At 39.0% G+C, this 21,389-nt stretch overlaps 1 protein-coding gene across 1 annotated transcript in view; it reads left to right on the forward strand.

Annotated features, from left to right (window-relative positions):
- The first annotated feature begins 4,174 nt into the window (after positions 1 to 4,174).
- Positions 4,175 to 21,389, forward strand: part of LOC149800629 (large ribosomal subunit protein mL65-like) — a 31,884-nt gene continuing 14,669 nt past the window's right edge. The window contains exons 1-2 of the mRNA XM_089954626.1: positions 4,175 to 5,022; positions 13,579 to 13,687. Of these exons, the coding sequence (XP_089810752.1) occupies positions 4,210 to 5,022; positions 13,579 to 13,687 (922 nt within the window). The 5' untranslated portion in view covers positions 4,175 to 4,209. The remainder of the gene's footprint in view (positions 5,023 to 13,578; positions 13,688 to 21,389) is intronic.

Raw genomic sequence — 21,389 nt, forward strand, 5'->3', positions numbered from 1 at the left:
TTACTTTTTGCTCATCAAGATAGGTCTTAATGTTACTATGCACACAATTCATGAACTCTTCAACTAATATGAGATGTATGAGGTTATTGTAGTCTTGACCAACCTTCATGGCTGAGCACCACCTATCAAATAATTGCGCTTTTCAGTTACAAGAAGTTTGATGTGAGTCTAGCAAGTTTCTTTCATAGTTCATAAACTTTTGCTGATATGCCTCATGCATCAGCTCATAACCCTGTGTAGACTTCATGTACCTTGTTAATACGTACATTTAGTAACAATAGAGTCCAATGCTCTCTTGGTGGCATTTCAAATTTTCAACAATTATTTGTTAAATATGAGGAAAATATTTTCAACTTCTTTTTCTTTAAAAGGGGATACAAACCTAATATTTTAGTAATACCAAAATCTGAACTTGTGTTTAAAGTGGGAGAGTTCTTTTTGACTGCCAACTCTAATGCTTTTAATCTAAATTGAAATTTCGTTTCTTCTTTATCTCTTTCTCTCTGTATTTCCCTCTCCTCTTTTTCAGTTTGCATTAGCCAATCATCTCTTTCTCTTTCTCTCTTTCCTTTTTCTGCAACTGCAGTTTTCTTTCTTCTTGTTCAGCTGCATTTATCTCTTCCCTCTTTCTCCGATCACATTTGCAATTGTTTCTTTCTCTTCTGTAACTGCAATTCTCTTTCTTCTGCTTTTTTGTAGCTGTACTTATCTCTCCTCTTTCTTTTTCTAAAGCTCAAACTTTCTTAATCTGTTTCCACTTGGTGTTTTAATTTCAATTCTTTTAATTTCATGTCAGAGCCAGATATAGATTTGCTAATCAAACCCAAAGAACTTTTCACCAGTTTCTTTTTCCACCAAATATTGGACCAAAATAATTTTGATTTCTTACCTCGTTAAAGAAACCTTCACCTCAGAGAGATCATTTTGTCTGGCAAGCTGGCGTAACTCATCCTTTTTCAAGGACTCTGACCTGGGTAGGATTGAAAATAAAGTTTTCCACTTTAGGCGACATTGTGAAAGCTTGTAACTTTTGCTGTTGATTTCTCAAATATGTAAAATGATACCCGGAATATAGAAAATTCTGAAGGTGTTGGTGTGCTGGTAGTCTTAAATGTACTAATGTCAAAATGGACTGAAGTGTGATCATGTACCAACAGTATTTTGATGAATCACAATAACATAATTCAAGATATCCTTGCTTGAATTCATTCTAATTCCAAATTAATGTTTGTGTACAAGAATATTATTGAGCGCTTCATAATTCCAGAGAATAATAATCTGAACACAGTGGACTTGATTTTGGACAAATGTCCATAGCATATAAAAGGCAACAACAATACATAGAATATAGGATAAATACATGGTTAGAATAAGCAAATCCCACAGGTCTATTATGAATGAGAGCGTGCTCAGTCACTGGGGATGGGATGGGAAGACCATTCCCACTAGGGGACATGCTGTGTGAGGTTGGGGCTGCCAATTCCACCTTTATTGGTGGCAGAAACCACAACCAACCCTTCCAGTAACAGACTCCCATGAGTAAGCTTCAACAGACTTGAACATAACCAATGTCAGAATTGGCCACAAACTATTTAAAAGAAAACAACAAAAAATATTAAACGAAACTGTAAACAACAGATTGACAAATAATACAGACCAACACCTCCAAAACTTACAGTATTGTGAATTGAATCCCAAATTGTCTAAAACATTCTATCAGAAGTCCAGATGTATGAAGTTCCTATTGAATTCCACTGGTATTCCAAATAAGTTTCAATTCTGAATGTGTTGCTCTGCATGTATTGTGCTAATGTCCCAGTGATCTGGATTGCGATGATGTGCTAATAGTCTTTTGAAGTATAACAATAATAAAATCCAAACATTTTCTTGTCTGAATTCACCATTATTTAAAATTAATGTTTCTGTCCAAGAATATTATTGATGAGCACTTTATATTTCCAGTGAATAATAATTTGAATCAATAAACCCACCCAAATGAAAAGCTGAAGATAACAATAAGATTAATTCTGCGTCAAGCTCTTAGGGCAAGAATGAGTAGTTGTTAGATAAATAAGATCATATTGCTCTCCACTTGAGCTAGGTCTCAAATACCATTTTCTGAAAATACTCTGTCACTTAATGGAAACCATTCTACAAGTTTCTATGGTCAGAAACAAGACTATATCTTTAACTCAAATTCAGGTAAGCAGTTTACTTTAATAATAATCTTGGTATTTAATCCACAATCTTAGAGAAATTATTTTAGCTGTGCAGTTTTTTGTGTACAATAAATGTTCCTAGTTAGGCATACAATGAACTTGATTTTGGAAGGTCAGGTGAAAAATACATTAAGAAAAGCCAACAGATAATACAAGCTAAATATACATAACAATAGTCAAATTCAATTCTTAGCATTTTAACAATTTTTTTACAGCTTGTGACAGCACAGCTTATGGCATGTTTATTACAGGCTTCACACTGAATTGTCTTTTTACCCACAGATAGTGCTTGAAACTTGTTAGTGTTGGCTTGCATTTTGTTAGCAGTGAACCAGTGAACATAATGTTGGACTGTGATTCAAGTGTCTTAATCTGAGTGTCTTAATTTTGTGAGGAAAGGACAATAGTGTTATCATTGGCATTGTTATATAAGTCTTAATTTTGTGAGGAAAGGACAATAGTGTTATCATTGACATCGTTATATAAGTCTTAATTTTGTGAGGAAAGGACAATAGTGTTATCATTGGCATTGTTATATAAGTCTTAATTTTGTGAGGAAAGGACAATAGTGTCATCTTAGGCAAAGTTATATAAAGAGCCATATGTGATAAAACAATAGGTAATATTGATAAAAACATTAAAAAGTATTGGTCCTAGGATCACACCCTGAGTAACCCCTTTTTAAATTTCAGTTGAGCTACCAAAGATACCATGCAACTTAATTTGCTGCTTTCGATACAACTAGTTCAGTAAGAGTCCTAATGAGTCATCTGACATACTGAAAGCAATTAACTTGCAGATAAGAATATCAAAAGACTTTATATCCACCAGAACTGCAGCTATATATTTGTTTTCATGAAGAGCCTTCCTCCAGTATTCAAGGAAATGTGACAGACTGGTCTGGCATCCATAACATTTATGAAAAGCACCCAAGTGCTCTGTTAAAAATGTTCTGAAATGCTACTACATGGATCTCAATTCATTTGGATATGATGGATAAAATGCTGACAGATCTATAATTACTTTTATCAAGAGAATTGTTATTTTGGAAAATCAGAACTATTTGAGCTTCCTTCAGATGATCAGGAGCAATATTAAATTGTATAGTTTTGTTCATTAGATCTGTAATATGACCCATAAGGACTGGTGCCCCAGCTTTCAACAGTTTGACGGTAATTTTATCCCCTCCCTTTAGTTCTACAACTTATAATAAACTTCTTTTAATTTTACAGACTCTTCATTGTTAACTTGCTTTATTTTTTTATATCTATGTTACTATTGTCTTTAATAGCCTTGATACTCTGATGTGTTAAAGGGTTGAAAGGAACAGTCTTACCATTGTCTAAAGCCACATCCTGCACAATTTTCTAAATTTAAAAAAAAAACAACACCCCCCCCCCACCAAAACAAAAAGAAAACAATAAGAGACGTATTCATTAGTTTGTTTACCAAATTTGTCTACTTCCTATAATTTTCACAGGCTTTGGATGTTCTGTACCGAGTGTATTTTGTAAACAAGGTGTGTTTAGTATATATAGCTTTCCTTAGATCTGTGCATGTTTTATTTGAGCATGTTTGCTATAACATTTAGCATAACTTCTTTTGGCAAAGTAAATCACATCAAAATCTTTGAAACTTCCATACTTTTTTTCCTGTTTGCAGAATGCATGGTGTCTCTAAACTGAGTAGAGACCATATTATGAAAATCACTAATACCACTAGTGACAATTAAGGTATTGATACCTTGGCTTTGTTTTTATTTGTATTTCCTGTTGAGCTTGTTATTATCATTATTCTCCAAAATGAAAACCGAATAAAATCTCCCTATACCTTGGATAAATTATTGATCTCAATTGATCTCAGGGACCTTCTTATATGTTTCACAAAATTCTACACATTCCATCCGGTTCTTGCGCAATTTACAAATTGTACAAACTGATATGCGCAGCCTGCATATCGTGCCAAATCACATTTGCAGGAGAAGTCCAAGATGGCAGCGTCCTTGGTGCGATCTAGGTTTATCAAGTTTCCGCCTCATTTTCTTAATTGTTCGTATTATTTCACAAACAGAAGGCATTATTCAGCACATGTTCAGCCTCAGGAAGAAGTACAAGAAGTCGAGTATCCGCCGATAAAACCAAGGTGGCCTCCTGGACAAGTATGGGGTGAATTATCAGAGCAGAATGCATGGAAGATCTACGACGAGACACAAAACATCATGACCATGCCGACGATAGAAGAAAGAATCAAACACCTAACAAGCAATGAAAATAAAATTGCTCTGCTCAGAACAAGAAGATATCCCAGAAATCTTCAGTATTTTCAGGACCGCACTAAAACTCACCTTATCGATGGATTGCCAGATGTCTACAGCAGCATGGAAAAGGATTTGGATTTGGAAGCAGTAGTTACGCGTTTGCGACCAATAGTAATAGATGGGATTGAAATGGAGCATGACAAACTAGAACGGTCACGGTTATTTTGGAAAAAATCAGACAAGGACATGATTGCAACACGTCTGCTGTTGAAACAGATACTCTTGCCTGTTTGTGGTTATTTGAGTGGACAGAATACGCATATGCAGAGATCTCGTTTTGATGAAAATGTTCGTGTAGTGGCGTTTTGGGACAAGTATGGGGAAAAACACAAAAGAATAGAGAATGATTACGACAGAAATTCCAGGCGAAGAAGAAAGAAAGATGAAGATGACAAACCAGTTATGTTAAATGAACCATACCTATACAGGTTTCAGGCAGATGAAATGGTACCTATACAGATACGTGTAGAAAAACCTTTGCCAGAGGTTTGTGTTTTAAACATTTACCACTATCCACAGTCTGCACAATTTACTTTTTCATTTTCTTGTAATTATGTATATGCGGTCCATAAGGGGGAATACATTATGTTATAATGTTGTCTGTCAATCCATCCATCTTTCTGTTATCTGTTTAATAACACCAGAATTACTCCAGTCTCCATCTTATATTATAACCAAACTGTACAAGTAGCTTGCTTTTTGGATAAGGAAGAAACCTGTTAATATTGAGCTCAAAAGTTAAAAGGACAGGGTCACATGCTGAAAGAAGGAATACTGTTTCAAAACAAAATCTTGTCTTTTAAACCAGTTACCTTGACCAAACTTTGTAAATGGCTTGCATTTGAGGTAAGAAAAAACATGTTGACTTGAGGGTCAAAAGATCAAGGTCAAAGTGAAGATAAATGGTTTTCACATTATTTCTTGAGTTTCTTATAGCCTACTTTGACAGATTTTTGTGTCTGGCATGCATTTCAGGCACAGAAGACACTTTCTCATTTTGGGGTCAAAGTTCATGGTCACACGAAGTTAGAAAAAATGATCTGAATAAATCTACTTTAAGTTTTGCACCACATGCTGTGATTAAACCCTGTAGATAGCTGGCATTTGAAACAAGAAAAGCACCATATAAATTTATGGTTTAAGGTCAAGGACAACAGAACTCAAAGACAGTAAACAATTTCCACACCAAATTTGTTTTTCTTCTAAATTTTTAGGTTAAAAAAGTCACTATTCAAAATCACACATCCCCACAAGGAAATGCATGGTTTACCTGCATGCTGCTGTCTGCGTGGGTTCGAGTCCAAGGCTCGGCAAATGTGGATATGTGAGAAAGCTTGCCAGTAGCTTCTTGTGGGTCGGTGGTTCTTTCCGGGGTTTTCCCGGTTCTTCCTCCACCATTAATACTGGCCGCCATGTATAGCCTATCCTGTGCTGAAAAATGGCGTTAAACCCTATAACAACAACAACTACCTGCATGCTGAAATCTGCATACTTTAAATTTTGGTTGCATGAAGAGTCAACAGCAGAGTCCTCAGCACACAAATATTTGTTGTTGGGGAATCAGGGGTCTCACTAGGATTTTAAAACTAGGAGTCCAGGATTTTGATTAAAAAATTGGGTGTCCCGCTAGAAAAAGTTGCAGTCCCCTCCCAGAAGATGTGAACTTTGCAGATTAGAAGAACTATTGGTCGCCACTGAGATTAATTTCCACATTCTTTGTAACACTGACATATAGCTCTTGTTTGTCCATCAGAGTGTGACTGAAATTTGTCATTTTTTTCCATCCAAATAAGGTCTTATTTAAAACACTAAGCCAGGCATAACATACTTCCTTACACTTAGCTAAGCCAAACTCTTTGAATTTGCTACCCAACTGTTACATCATGTTCTTTTGATGTACTCTTATAAATGACCACATGTACAAAGAGGTCTCAGTAATGCTTAATTATGCGTACACAAATTTGCGGAAACTGGCAGTTTACGGGTTATAAGTCCCACCTGATTGGCATAGGGAAGGGGCGCCATGGGTCAGCTTCGATGGTGGGAGGATTCATTGTGTTCCTGGCCAACTACTGCCTGCCTCAAGCCAGGCAGGCCCCGATCAGTAAGGTGTTGACCCGCCATCGTCTGCTGGCTTCAGTAGGTGTCTGGAGCTCAGTGTGTTGCTAAGCATGACAAGCAGATGGTAATTCCACACCAGGCAACAAAACCAAGAAACCAATAAAGAAGACTCCAGCTCTTTAATTCACAAGCTGGAACGTGCGCACCATGGCCACAGGCATCTTTGATGACCGCAGGGAGGTGGACAACACCAGGAAGACGGCTATTATCGAGATAGAACTCACCAGACTAAATATCAACATAGCTGCCCTCCAGAAAACCAGGCTGACCTCTAGCAGTACCCTCAGAGAAGAACACTACACCTTCTGGAAGGGTCGAGAACCTGAGGATCCCGGCCAGCAAGGAGTGAGCTTTGCCATTAAAGGCATCCTCCTGGGCTTGGTTGAGCCTCCAACAGGGGGCACTGAGTGTATCTTGTCCATCTGCCTCAACACTGCTGCAGGTCCTGTCAACATCCTAAGTGTCTACAACCTCACCTGTATGTCTTCAGAAGACACAAAGGATCAGTTTTATGGGCAACTGGACGAATACATCAAAGGATGCCCCAAAGACGAACCATAATTCCTCCTTGGCAACTTTAATGCCAGAGTAGGTGCAGACCACGAGTCATGGCCTACCTGCCTAGTACATTATGGCACTGGAAAGACCAATGAAAACAGGCAGAGACTGCTGAAGCTGTGCACCTACCATGTCCTGTGCATCACAAACACCTTCTTCAAGTGTAAGCCACAGCACAAAGTGTCATGGAAACACCCCAGGTCTTATCACTGGCACCAGCTTGACTTGGTCATCAACAGGCGCTCTGCCCTTAACAGTGTCCTCTCCATCAGAACCTACCACAGTGCAGACTGCGACTCCGACCACACCTTTGTGATCAGCAGGGTGTGCCTACAGCCACACACACTACACCACTCAAAACCAAAAGGACGCCCTTGCATAAACACTGTGCAGATGTTGGTCCCCTCCAGTGTAGAAAAGTATTGATTCGCCCTGGACCAGGATGTCCAGGACCAGACCGGAACACGATGCCACAGCCAGGTGGAACGCCATGAAGGGTGCCATCTACAGCCATGTCCATGTTTGGCAAGAAGGAATGGCCAGCCAGGACTGGTTCAACACACATCTATCAAGGATGGAATCAATATTTGAAGACAAACGAAAAGCCTTCAGAACTTACAAAAAATGCCCTAATGAACGGACACTTGCTGCTCTCAGAAGTGCCCAAAGCAACACCCAACGCATCGCTAGACAGAGCGTGAACGAGAACAGCAACAACTGTCTGTAGGAATCCAGAGCAGTGCTGAGTCTGGAAACATTCAAGGTATGTACAGTGGCATCAAGAAGGCTCTAGGCCTTACAGTGAAAGGGGTCGACCCCCTGAACCCCCCTGAAATCTCTGACCATGAGTAAAAGATGGCCAGATGGATGGAGCACTACTCAGAGCTATACTCCAGAGAAACATCAGTCACCGATGCAGCCCTTAGCAACATAAAGAAACTGCCCACCATGGAGGAGCTTGACAAAGTGCCCGCCTTAGAGGAGCTCAGCAAAGCAATCGACTCCCTCCCAAACAACAAAGCTCCAGATAGTGACTGTATCCCGCCCGAAGCTATCAAATGTGGGAAACCAACATTGCGTCAGCCGCTGCATGAGCTACTTTGCCTCTGTTGGGAGGAAGGAGCAGTCCACTAAGACATGTGTGATGCCATGATTGTGACCCTTTACAAAAACAAGGATGACTGCATTGACTAATAATTACAGCAGGATCTCACTCCTGAGCATCGTTGGTAATGTGTTTGCTCGTATCATACTCAACAGGTTGCAGTTGCTGACAGACTGTGTGTACCTGGACCTGAATCCCAGTGCGGCTTCAGAGCAGGCAGGTCCATGACAGACACGATCTTCTCCCTACGACAACTCCAGGAGAAGAGCAGAGAGCAAGGTCAACCACTCTACATGATGTTCGTTGACCTCACCAAGGCCTTTGACCTGGTCAGCATTAAGGGCCTTTTTGAACTTCTCAGTAAGATCGGTTGCCCCCTAAAACTCCACAGCATGATAATCTCTTTCCATGCCGATGTGAAGGGAACAGTCCTGTATGATGGATCCTCCTCAGCCTCCTTTCCAATCAACAGCTGCCTGCTGGCACCAACCTTTTTCAGGTTCTTCTCCGTGCTCCTGTCCTGCGCCTTCGACTTGTCCACTGATGGCGTATATCTACACACCAGGTCCGACGGGAGGCTGTTCAACCTGGCATGACTGCATTCGAAGACCAAAGTGAGGTCAGTGCTCATCAGGGAGATACTTTTTGCAGATGATGCGGCTCTTGTGACCCACACAAAGGATGCCCTCTGGAGACTGGGAGACTGTTTCGCTGATGACTGCAAGCAGTTTTGGCTCACCATCAGCCTGGAAAAGACAAAAGTCAGTGTGCAAGATACCACCATTGCCCCTTCCATCAAAATTGCTGATGTCACCCTGGAAGCAGTCAACAACTTCACTTACCTGGGGTCAACCATCAGCAACACTCTCTCAATTGATGTGAAGCTGGACAGAAGGCTTGGAAAGCAAACTATTCCAACACCCCAGAGACAGACGACACTCCAAGGGTGCTATTCGCATGGTCTCTCGAGACTGAGCCGTCAATGATGATGATAATGACAAAGAGGTCTCAGTAAGGCTTAATTATGCATATTTTTATGCAAATTTGTGATCTGGGATGCAGAAAATCACCCATGCAGGAGTCCTCCCTGGCAAATTCAAAGACTTGCCAGTCCTACTTCAACCACCTACTGAGGGGGAGAATGTGTTGTTTAATTGATCATTTTAGCTCTGCAGATTTTTACAATGACAGAATTCAGTGGTTAAAAGACCCCCATATGCAATAGCTGGGCAGCAAGTTCAAAGACCTCGACTAGCAGCTTGGGTGGGAAAATGTGCTGTTATTTACATTGACTGACTTCAAAGGCAGAAAGACCCCCAAAAATGTATATGTGAGTACTTCAGAATTTTAGCTTCCATTACTGTATTAATTTCTGATTGTAGCCAAATAAATAGTGCATACAACCCCAAACTCAAAATTCACCAAGACTTGGACAAAACATGGTTTGCAAATTTGGATAATTATTTTGGTGTTAAATGGCAAACTGATAAAGATTTTAATGAGATTCAGAAGAGTACTAAAGTTGCTAGAACTGATAGTTTGGATGTGACAGTAGTTAAGTTTAAGAAAGTGTGTGATGCCTGGCTTAGTGTTTGGAATAAGTCCATTCCTTGGATTGACAAAATTCAGTATCACCCTTAAGGACAAACAAGAGTTACACCCAACTGTCTGGCTATTCTGCGCATTTAAGGTCACCAATATTGGTGCAAAGCACATTCAGAATTTGACCGATTGAAAATAAAATTCTGCAAATGCTTACCAATTGAAAAATGGCAATTGTCACCACTGTTCTGTTGAAAATAATATTAATTTTGGACAAACAGGATACCACCCCTATGTTTTCATGACTCACTACCTATTCTGCACATGACTGTGAAAAGATGTAATGTTTATGCATCCAGCTATTGAAATGAAATACATTTTGGACTCTTTCTGTCAGCATTTTAGCCAACGAACTAGGTCATGTTAATAGCTGGTTTTACAGAATTCATCCTTACAATGCCTCTAAGTTCAAGAAGGTCATGGATTGGGTCTTCATGTCGACATTTTAGAAGTCACAGTTTCGTACTCATTTAGAATAGAAATGTGGGTTATTTTTGTACACTTTATGAATATCACTTTCCTTAATTAATTGCTCACGCATACCCATAACTGTCCTGTATTGCTATTCGCAATGTTAGTACATCTTTATTCAGTTGTTACAGTTTGCCTTGTAGCAAGCATTGTAAAGTATACAATCTATATTTAGAACAGAAATTTTACAAATACTTGTGAAGAAAACCGTTGCCCAACTGTTTTTTTTTGTTTTTTTTGGTTCAATGGCACATGTACATACTCGTAGCACAGAGGCTCATATCGTTGCTTACTCTTTACCAGTCATACGTGTACTATATAATAATATTATTATAAAGTACATGTATGACAGATAAATTCTAAATAAGGAAACAAACCCCTGTGGCAGAACAAGATGAAAAGCTACATAGATATTGGTAAAATGAAGAGCATTTAGCATATTTGAGCCCTGGAGTACTTTAAGCCACCTACTCAAGTCCTGCAAGCTACCAATGCTGAAGCATTGTGTGTGAGCTTTCTTGTTGAATATAACCTGCATTTCTCAACAGCAATGATAGTGAAAGAGTATTTCCAATTGTAAGGAAAAATAAGGCAAACTTTAGTCCCTCCTTTGGTGCTGAAAATTTGCACAATTTTAGTCACCAAGATTAAACTGCAGACAAGAAGCCAGAACTGTTTCGAAAACAAATTTACTATAGCCCAGTTGAACAAGTTCAAGTCTGCCACAGCATCATATCATGACAAATAGTGTGAAGTTGGTGTATATCAGTAAATTTGGCTGCAGATAAATTTGTACTTGTAAGCAGTGTAAATAATAGTTTAGTTTTTGTTCGGGATTTTTTGTATAATGCAGTACTGACCATCAGAATGGATGGAACTAGTGTCATGGTATAACTTTTTTCACAAATTGTGTTAAAAATTCACTAATTTTTATCTCTCTTTTCACTCTGGTACATCTCTGGGTCTTTCTGCCTCTGAATTCAATCTGTTATGTATATGTAAATGAGTTGATTGTCTGTTAGTATTAAAATATTTTTTATTCCCTTACATGTTATTGTAATGTAATATTGTAAACTGGACTTGATTTCGTTTCAGAATTAAGTTCAGTTCTGTTCGACTTGATTGATTTTTTAAAATTTATTTCATTGATGTAAATACCTAATAATAGAAACATTGTATCTAGTTGCTGACCTTAAAATCAGTGACAGTTTTGGTAAACAGCTTTTTATTAATTTATGTTATTCTTTCTCAGAGTAAGAATCGTTAAGTTGTGTCAAGGTCATACCTGGATTATGTGACATGAGGCACGTGTTAATTCATAAACAAACTTCTATTTTGTTCAGAATGATTAACTCTTGACCCCCATCTGGGAATCTGTTTTGCATTTTAGTTAGTCTTATAACCGATGTTTTGATAAGAATTCTATCAGTTGTGCCATAACACTTGAGACGTCAAGTTGTTTTATGTTGTGTCTAGTTTGTGGCTGAATTTTTATTTTCTTCAAATTATTGAATTTCAAGTGATTGTTTTCCCTAGAAATACTAAAGTGCTCTGATAATTCTTGGACAAAGTTATTTATTGGATTTTATATGGAATTCAAAAACTGGAATAATATTTTCTGGGATTCAACAAGAGACTGTTGACGCATCAGTACAACACTAACTGTTGCATAGGTCATTGCCTTCCATCCGGGAATTTCATCATGATTTGAACTGTGATTCACTTAGAACTTTTCATGGACAGGACTTTTGTTTTTTAATTCTTGGATTACAATTTGGATTTAATTTGCAATACCTCAAGTTCTTTTTTCTTATTTTTTTATACCTTGTAGTCTCAGGAAATAAATTATTTGGTAAATTTTACAAAGCTTGTTGTCTGCACTCTTTTCTGTTATTTATTTTAAGAGCATAGACTCGTAACATAGCATTGTAAATATAGGCATATTTTCTGCCCAGCAGTCAAAGTCGTTAAACTTATGTATTCTTATAATGATAACATGTACATTAGGAGTTCTTTCACTGTTTCTGCCACTGAATTCTTTCATTGTAAATATCAGCAGAGCTAATTGATCAACACATTTTCCCATTCCCACTTGGCATGTGCCTAAAGCAAGTCTGGCAATTCTTTGAATTTTGCAGCCAACATATTATATGTGTACAGAGGACTTCCGCCTAAGTGATTTTCTGCATCCCAGTTAAAATAATTGAGCCAAATACGCGTGATTAAGTGTTCTGAGACCTCTGTGAATATTTCTTTTATTTTATTTGTTTCTGCAAGTGAATAGCAGTCAAGTAGTGTGCTGCTATTAAACAAGAGTTAAAAGTAATTGTAAACAGATTTGGTTTCATTGTGTAGGCCTGGTCATAACAGATAAGGGCACCAGTCAATTTATTGTCAGTGCCTAATAATTGTTGTGATAAAAAATAAAGCAATAATTAGATGCATATGTGCACAAAATTAAAGAATGGCAAAGCAAAGATTTTGAGAAATGTTTTTGTTGTAACATCACAAACAATTATCACTGTTTTCACTTACAGTAGTCTTTCAGTTTTTCATTATTATACTAAATATTTCACATTGAATGAGCATTAGCAATTTGATGACATTTATGTCAGTGAGACAACAATACATAATGTTCTGAATAATTACAAGGAAATTATTGAGACTCATATTTGTATGGCCGACACTAACTTTTTGTAAGGATTGACTAGACTGTAACTTTCAAAATGATATGGAGAACTTTGTATTGGTTATAAACCAGCAGAACTTATGGGATGGTCCATTGTCCATTTGTTGTCCATCAGTCCCTTTTATCACAGGTTTGTTGTTTGTTATCACTACGTGTAAAAGTTCCATATTCCATGGACCCCTGGCACCATTTTGAAAACAGTAGAAAAATCCCTTTTTCCTGCGATGTATGTAGTATAGAGTATATGAATGCAATTAGTCTGAGATTATTAATTTTCACTGGATTGTTAACTGTTTATGGTCAGTTTCTGAAGATGCATATACAGTGCGTAAACAAATCACCCTGTTCTTTTATTTTGTCTTGGAGTTATTGCCCTTTAGTTATTCTGCAGCTGAATGCATTGTAAGAGAGAATCTTGTGAACACAACTTGCCATGCAGCTTGTAACTATAGTGGACATAGACTACGAAACGTTATTTTCAAAATCATCATTTCAGTTTGTTCCACTGAACAGTGAGCTGTGTTGGGGAGCTTATCCTCGTTGTGATTATTCGCCTGTCGTGATGGGACATCGTAGAGTGAAGGAGAAACAGGCTTGTGTGCCAGGTTTGTATGATTTTTTTTATTCTCCTTGTAATTTGCGTTGCATATCGTAGAGAAGAGAAAGAGGCTTGTGTGATTTTTGTTTATTCTCATTGTTATCGCTGGCCCATGATGGGACATCATAGATAGGAGAAACAAGATTGTGTACCAGGTTTTTATTATTTTTTAAATTTTCCTTTTGAGTTTAGGTCTTGTGATTGGATATCATAGGGACAGAGAAGGAAATGAGGCCTGTGTACCAGGTTTGTTTCATTTTTATTTATTCCCTTGTGATTACCTGTCTTATGATGGGAAATCATAGAGAGGTGAAACAGGTCCAGAGGTCTCATTAGGATTTTAAAACTAGGAGTCCAGGACTCCCATTTTGGTAAAAATAGGAGTCCCACCAGCAGAAGTTGCAGTCCCCTCCCAAAAAACTATGCAAATTAGAAGAACTATTGGTTGCCACTGAGTTTAATTTCTACATTCTTTATAACACTCACATAGCTCTTGTTTGTCCATCAGAGTGAGACTAAATTTTGTCAGTCCAAAGAATGTCTTATTCCAAGCACTAAGCTAGGCATCACACACATTCTTACACTTAGCTACTGTCCCATCTGAACTATCAGTTCTAGCAACTTGAGTACTCTTCTGAATATCATTACAGTCTTTGTCAGTTTGCCATTTAACCCCAAAATACTTATCCAAATTTGCGAATGGTATTTTGTCTAAGTCGCAACATGTCTTGATTCTGAGGTCACGTGCACTGCTTATTCTGCAATGCTCAGAAATTAGCAGTGTAATAAAATATAAATTTGTTTATTTGATGTCCTCTTATAAATGACCACATGTACATCTCTGGGTCTTTCTGCCTCTGAATTCAATCACAGTAAATATCAATACATTGTCCCACCCAGCCGCCAGTTAAAGCCTTTGAACCTGCCACCCAGCTATTGCATTATGTTCTTTTGATGTACTCTTATAATGGCAACCTGTACATCAATGGGTCTTTTAGCCACTAAATTATGTCATTGTAAATATCAGCACAGCTAATTATTCAACAAAATTTTCCCACTAAGCAGGTGGCTGAACCAGGACGGGCAAGTCTTTGAATTTTGCCGCCCACCTATTACATGCGAATGGAGGACTCCCGCCTGAGTGATTTTTTGCATCCAAGATAAAACATTGGTGTCCAAATACACATTTTAAGCATTTCCGAGACCTCTGAGGTCTGTGTACTAGATATTTGTGATTACAATGGATAAGGGATGTAGTTCATTTTAACTAACAGTCTTTTAATTTCCCTAGATAATCCAATGCTAATCAGTTTTGGTTTATGATGCTTGTACAACTGATCCATCTGCAAGCTAGTGTTGGACAAGGTAATTGGTCAGCATGGAGTTTACGTAGGTCACATGGCATGTATAGTATAACATGAACAGTGTCTAGTGACTTGGATATTCTCCCTTCATCTAGCGTAAGGAAGAAGTTTTGAATCATGGTACATGTGTAAGAATACACAATATTGACCCCTAGAGTGGTTAAGGAACCGATTCTTGGGTTTTAATGTCCCCACTGTTTGCAGCAGGGCATCTTTATGGTCATGTCCATCCATATGTCTGTCAGTCCATCAAACCTGGACATCTACTTTATCTGGAAATTTCATATTTGATTTTGTTTTAAACTGTTAGTGACATAGACAATGTCAAGAAAGCTGTCCTGGTTCTAAGGACTTCATCAGCAGACTGATTTGATCTCTACTGACTGTTCACATTGCCAGAGGGAATGGTGAGCAGTGTTAACAGATTGTCCCAGATGTGCTGCAGGTTGATTAAGGATAAAAATGTGTTGGAGGATGAAGTGTTGGTTTCATATGGCATGGGTGCCTAATTTCTAGTGTACTGGTTGATAAGGCTTTTTATAGTCTGACTGTACCCTTACAAAGATGACATTACTATCACCACAGCAAGTAACAGGACTGTTGGAGCTTTGTTTGAATTCTGATGGAAGTTTCTACCTCCAAATACATGGAGATGCTATGAGGTCACTAGGTTCCCCTGATATATGGAACACTTTGAGTTGTTAGCACTCCTCACTGCTCCCCATCCTCTCGGTTGGTAGTGCAGATATGTGACTGACACTAAACAGCAGTTAGAACATTTCACTGAATTCACAGATTACATTAATCCAGATATTAAACTTACAACAGAAAAGGAGAAAAATGGCGGATTATCATTTTTGGACACAGGCACCATCAGAAACATAGCACTTTGAAAATATGGTTTATCATAAACCTACATGTACTGACCAGTACCTTGATTTTGATTGGCACCGTCCATTAAGATCAGAAACTTGAGGTGGTCAGAACATGACATGTTCATCATAAGCCAAAGTCATTACATCTGACCCCGCAGATTTTAAACAAGAACTACATCATATCAATCCTGCACACAATAGCAGTCATTATCTGGAAGTGGTGATTAAGAAGGTTTCCAACAGACTGAACGCTAGTCCTAATGACAATACCAAGAAGAGTAGACCAATAACGGGCTGAATGCTAGTCCTAATGACAATACCAAGAAGAGTAGACCAATAACGGGCTGAATGCTAGTCCTAATGACAATACCAAGAAGAGTAGACCAATAACGGGCTGAATGCTAGTCCTAATGACAATACCAAGAAGAGTAGACCCATAACAGGCTGAACGCTAGTCCTAATGACAATACCAAGAAGAGTAGACCCATAACAGGCTGAACGCTAGTCCTAATGACAATACCAAGAAGAGTAGACCAATAACAGACTGAACGCTAGTCCTAATGACAATACCAATAAGAGTAGACCAATAACGGGCTGAATGCTAGTCCTAATGACAATACCAAGAAGAGTAGACCAATAACGGGCTGAATGCTAGTCCTAATGACAATACCAAGAAGAGTAGACCCATAACAGACTGAACACTAGTCCTAATGACAATACCAATAAGAGTAGACCAATAACGGGCTGAATGCTAGTCCTAATGACAATACCAAGAAGAGTAGACCAATAACAGGCTGAATGCTAGTCCTAATGACAATACCAAGAAGAGTAGACCCATAACAGGCTGAACACTAGTCCTAATGACAATACCAAGAAGAGTAGACCCATAACAGGCTGGACGCTAGTCCTAATGACAATACCAAGAAGAGTAGACCCATAACAGGCTGAACGCTAGTCCTAATGACAATACCAAGAAGAGTAGACCAATAACAGGCTGAATGCTAGTCCTATTGACAATACCAAGAAGAGTAGACCAATGATAGGCTGAACGCTAGTCCTAATGACAATACCAAGAAGAGTAGACCAATAACAGGCTGGACACTAGTCTTAATGACAATACCAAGAAGAGTAGACCAATGATAGGCTGAACGCTAGTCCTAATGACAATACCAAGAAGAGTAGACCCATAACAGGCTGAACGCTAGTCCTAATGACAATACCAAGAAGAGTAGACCAATAACAGGCTGAATGCTAGTCCTATTGACAATACCAAGAAGAGTAGACCAATGATAGGCTGAACGCTAGTCCTAATGACAATACCAAGAAGAGTAGACCAATAACAGGCTGGACACTAGTCTTAATGACAATACCAAGAAGAGTAGACCAATGATAGGCTGAACGCTAGTCCTAATGACAATACCAAGAAGAGTAGACCAATAACGGGCTGAATGCTAGTCCTAATGACAATACCAAGAAGAGTAGACCAATAACAGGCTGAATGCTAGTCCTAATGACAATACCAAGAAGAATAGACCAATAACGGGCTGAATGCTAGTCCTAATGACAATACCAAGAAGAGTAGACCAATAACAGGCTGAATGCTAGTCCTAATGACAATACCAAGAAGAGTAGACCAATAACAGGCTGAACACTAGTCCTAATGACAATACCAAGAAGAGTAGACCAATAACGGGCTGAACGCTAGTCCTAATGACAATACCAAGAAGAGTAGACCAATGATAGGCTGAACGCTAGTCCTAATGACAATACCAAGAAGAGTAGACCAATGATAGGCTGAACACTAGTCATAATGACAATACCAAGAAGAGTAGACCAATGATAGGCTGAACGCTAGTCCTAATGACAATACCAAGAAGAGTAGACCAATAACGGGCTGAACACTAGTCCTAATGACAATACCAAGAAGAGTAGACCAATAACGGGCTGAATGCTAGTCCTAATGACAATACCAAGAATAGTAGACCAATAACAGGCTGAACACTAGTCCTAATGACAATACCAAGAAGAGTAGACCAATGATAGGCTGAATGCTAGTCCTAATGACAATACCAAGAAGAGTAGACCAATAACGGGCTGAATGCTAGTCCTAATGACAATACCAAGAAGAGTAGACCAATAACAGGCTGAATGCTAGTCCTAATGACAATACCAAGAAGAGTAGACCAATAACAGGCTGAATGCTAGTCCTAATGACAATACCAAGAAGAGTAGACCCATAACAGGCTGAATGCTAGTCCTAATGACAATACCAAGAATAGTAGACCAATAACAGGCTGAACACTAGTCCTAATGACAATACCAAGAAGAGTAGACCAATGATAGGCTGAATGCTAGTCCTAATGACAATACCAAGAAGAGTAGACCAATAACGGGCTGAATGCTAGTCCTAATGACAATACCAAGAAGAGTAGACCAATAACAGGCTGAATGCTAGTCCTAATGACAATACCAAGAAGAGTAGACCAATAACAGGCTGAATGCTAGTCCTAATGACAATACCAAGAAGAGTAGACCCATAACAGGCTGAATGCTAGTCCTAATGACAATACCAAGAATAGTAGACCAATAACAGGCTGAATGCTAGTCCTAATGACAATACCAAGAAGAGTAGACCAATAACAGGCTGAATGCTAGTCCTAATGACAATACCAAGAAGAGTAGACCAATAACAGACTGAACACTAGTCCTAATGACAATACCAAGAAGAGTAGACCAATGATAGGCTGAATGCTAGTCCTAATGACAATACCAAGAATAGTAGACCAATGACAGGCTGAACGCTAGTCCTAATGACAATACCAAGAAGAGTAGACCAATGATAGGCTGAATGCTAGTCCTAATGACAATACCAAGAAGAGTAGACCAATAACAGGCTGAACACTAGTCCTAATGACAATACCAAGAAGAGTAGACCAATAACGGGCTGAATGCTAGTCCTAATGACAATACCAGGAAGAGTAGACCAATAACGGGCTGAACGCTAGTCCTAATGACAATACCAAGAAGAGTAGACCAATGATAGGCTGAACACTAGTCCTAATGACAATACCAAGAAGAGTAGACCAATGATAGGCTGAACGCTAGTCTTAATGACAATACCAAGAAGAGTAGACCCATAACAGGCTGAACGCTAGTCCTAATGACAATACCAAGAAGAATAGACCAATAACAGGCTGAACACTAGTCCTAATGACAATACCAAGAAGAGTAGACCCATAACAGGCTGAACGCTAGTCTTAATGACAATACCAAGAAGAGTAGACCCATAACAGGCTGAACACTAGTCCTAATGACAATACCAAGAAGAGTAGACCCATAACAGGTTGAACGCTAGTCTTAATGACAATACCAAGAAGAGTAGACCCATAACAGGCTGAACACTAGTCCTAATGACAATACCAAGAAGAGTAGACCCATAACAGGTTGAACGCTAGTCTTAATGACAATACCAAGAAGAGTAGACCAATGATAGGCTGAACACTAGTCCTAATGACAATACCAAGAAGAGTAGACCAATGATAGGCTGAACGCTAGTCCTAATGACAATACCAAGAAGAGTAGACCAATAACGGGCTGAACGCTAGTCCTAATGACAATACCAGGAAGAGTAGACCAATAACGGGCTGAACGCTAGTCCTAATGACAATACCAGGAAGAGTAGACCAATAACGGGCTGAACGCTAGTCCTAATGACAATACCAGGAAGAGTAGACCAATAACGGGCTGAACGCTAGTCCTAATGACAATACCAAGAAGAGTAGACCAATAACGGGCTGAATCCTAGTCCTAATGACAATACCAAGAAGAGTAGACCAATAACGGGCTGAATGCTAGTCCTAATGACAATACCAAGAAGAGTAGACCAATAACAGGCTGAACGCTAGTCCTAATGACAATACCAGGAAGAGTAGACCAATAACGGGCTGAACGCTAGTCCTAATGACAATACCAAGAAGAGTAGACCAATAACGGGCTGAATGCTAGTCCTAATGACAATACCAAGAAGAGTAGACCAATAACAGGCTGAACGCTAGTCCTAATGACACTACAAAGAAGAGTAGACCCATAACAGGCTGAACACTAGTCCTAATGACAATACCAAGAAGAGTAGACCCGTAACAGGCTGAACGCTAGTCTTAATGACAATACCAAGAAGAGTAGACCAATAACAGGCTGAACGCTAGTCCTAATGACAATACCAGGAAGAGTAGACCAATAATGGGCTGAACGCTAGTCCTAATGACAATACCAGGAAGAGTAGACCAATAACGGGCTGAACGCTAGTCCTAATTACAATACCAAGAAGAGTAGACCAATAACGGGCTGAATGCTAGTCCTAATGACAATACCAAGAAGAGTAGACCAATAACAGGCTGAACGCTAGTCCTAATGACACTACAAAGAAGAGTAGACCCATAACAGGCTGAACACTAGTCCTAATGACAATACCAAGAAGAGTAGACCCGTAACAGGCTGGACGCTAGTCCTAATGACAATACAAAGAAGAGTAGACCAATAACAGGCTGAACACTAGTCCTAATGACAATACCAAGAAGAGTAGACCCGTAACAGGCTGAATGCTAGTCCTAATGACAATACCAAGAAGAGTAGACCCATAACAGGCTGAACAGTAGTCCTAATGACAATACCAAGAAGAGTAGACCCGTAACAGGCTGAACGCTAGTCTTAATGACAATACAAAGAAGAGTAGACCCATAACAGGCTGAACGCTAGTCCTAATGACAATACCAAGAAGAGTGGACCAATAACAGGCTGAACGCTAGTCCTAATGACAATACAAAGAAGAATAGACCAATGATAGGCTGAACACTAGTCCTAATGACAATACCAAGAAGAGTAGACCCATAACAGGTTGAACGCTAGTCTTAATGACAATACCAAGAAGAGTAGACCAATGATAGGCTGAACACTAGTCCTAATGACAATACCAAGAAGAGTAGACCAATGATAGGCTGAACGCTAGTCCTAATGACAATACCAAGAAGAGTAGACCAATGATAGGCTGAATGCTAGTCCTAATGACAATACCAAGAAGAGTAGACCAATAACAGGCTGAACGCTAGTCCTAATGACAATACCAAGAAGAGTAGACCAATAACGGGCTGAATGCTAGTCCTAATGACAATACCAAGAAGAGTAGACCAATAACGGGCTGAACGCTAGTCCTAATGACAATACCAGGAAGAGTAGACCAATAACGGGCTGAATGCTAGTCCTAATGACAATACCAAGAAGAGTAGACCAATAACGGGCTGAATGCTAGTCCTAATGACAATACCAAGAAGAGTAGACCAATAACGGGCTGAATGCTAGTCCTAATGACAATACCAAGAAGAGTAGACCAATAACGGGCTGAATGCTAGTCCTAATGACAATACCAAGAAGAGTAGACCAATAACAGGCTGAACGCTAGTCCTAATGACAATAC

Source organism: Sinohyriopsis cumingii, chromosome 4 (assembly GCF_028554795.1).
Source record: "Sinohyriopsis cumingii isolate HCF-2022 chromosome 4, ASM2855479v2, whole genome shotgun sequence".
Classification (NCBI taxonomy): Eukaryota; Metazoa; Mollusca; class Bivalvia; order Unionida; family Unionidae; genus Sinohyriopsis; species Sinohyriopsis cumingii.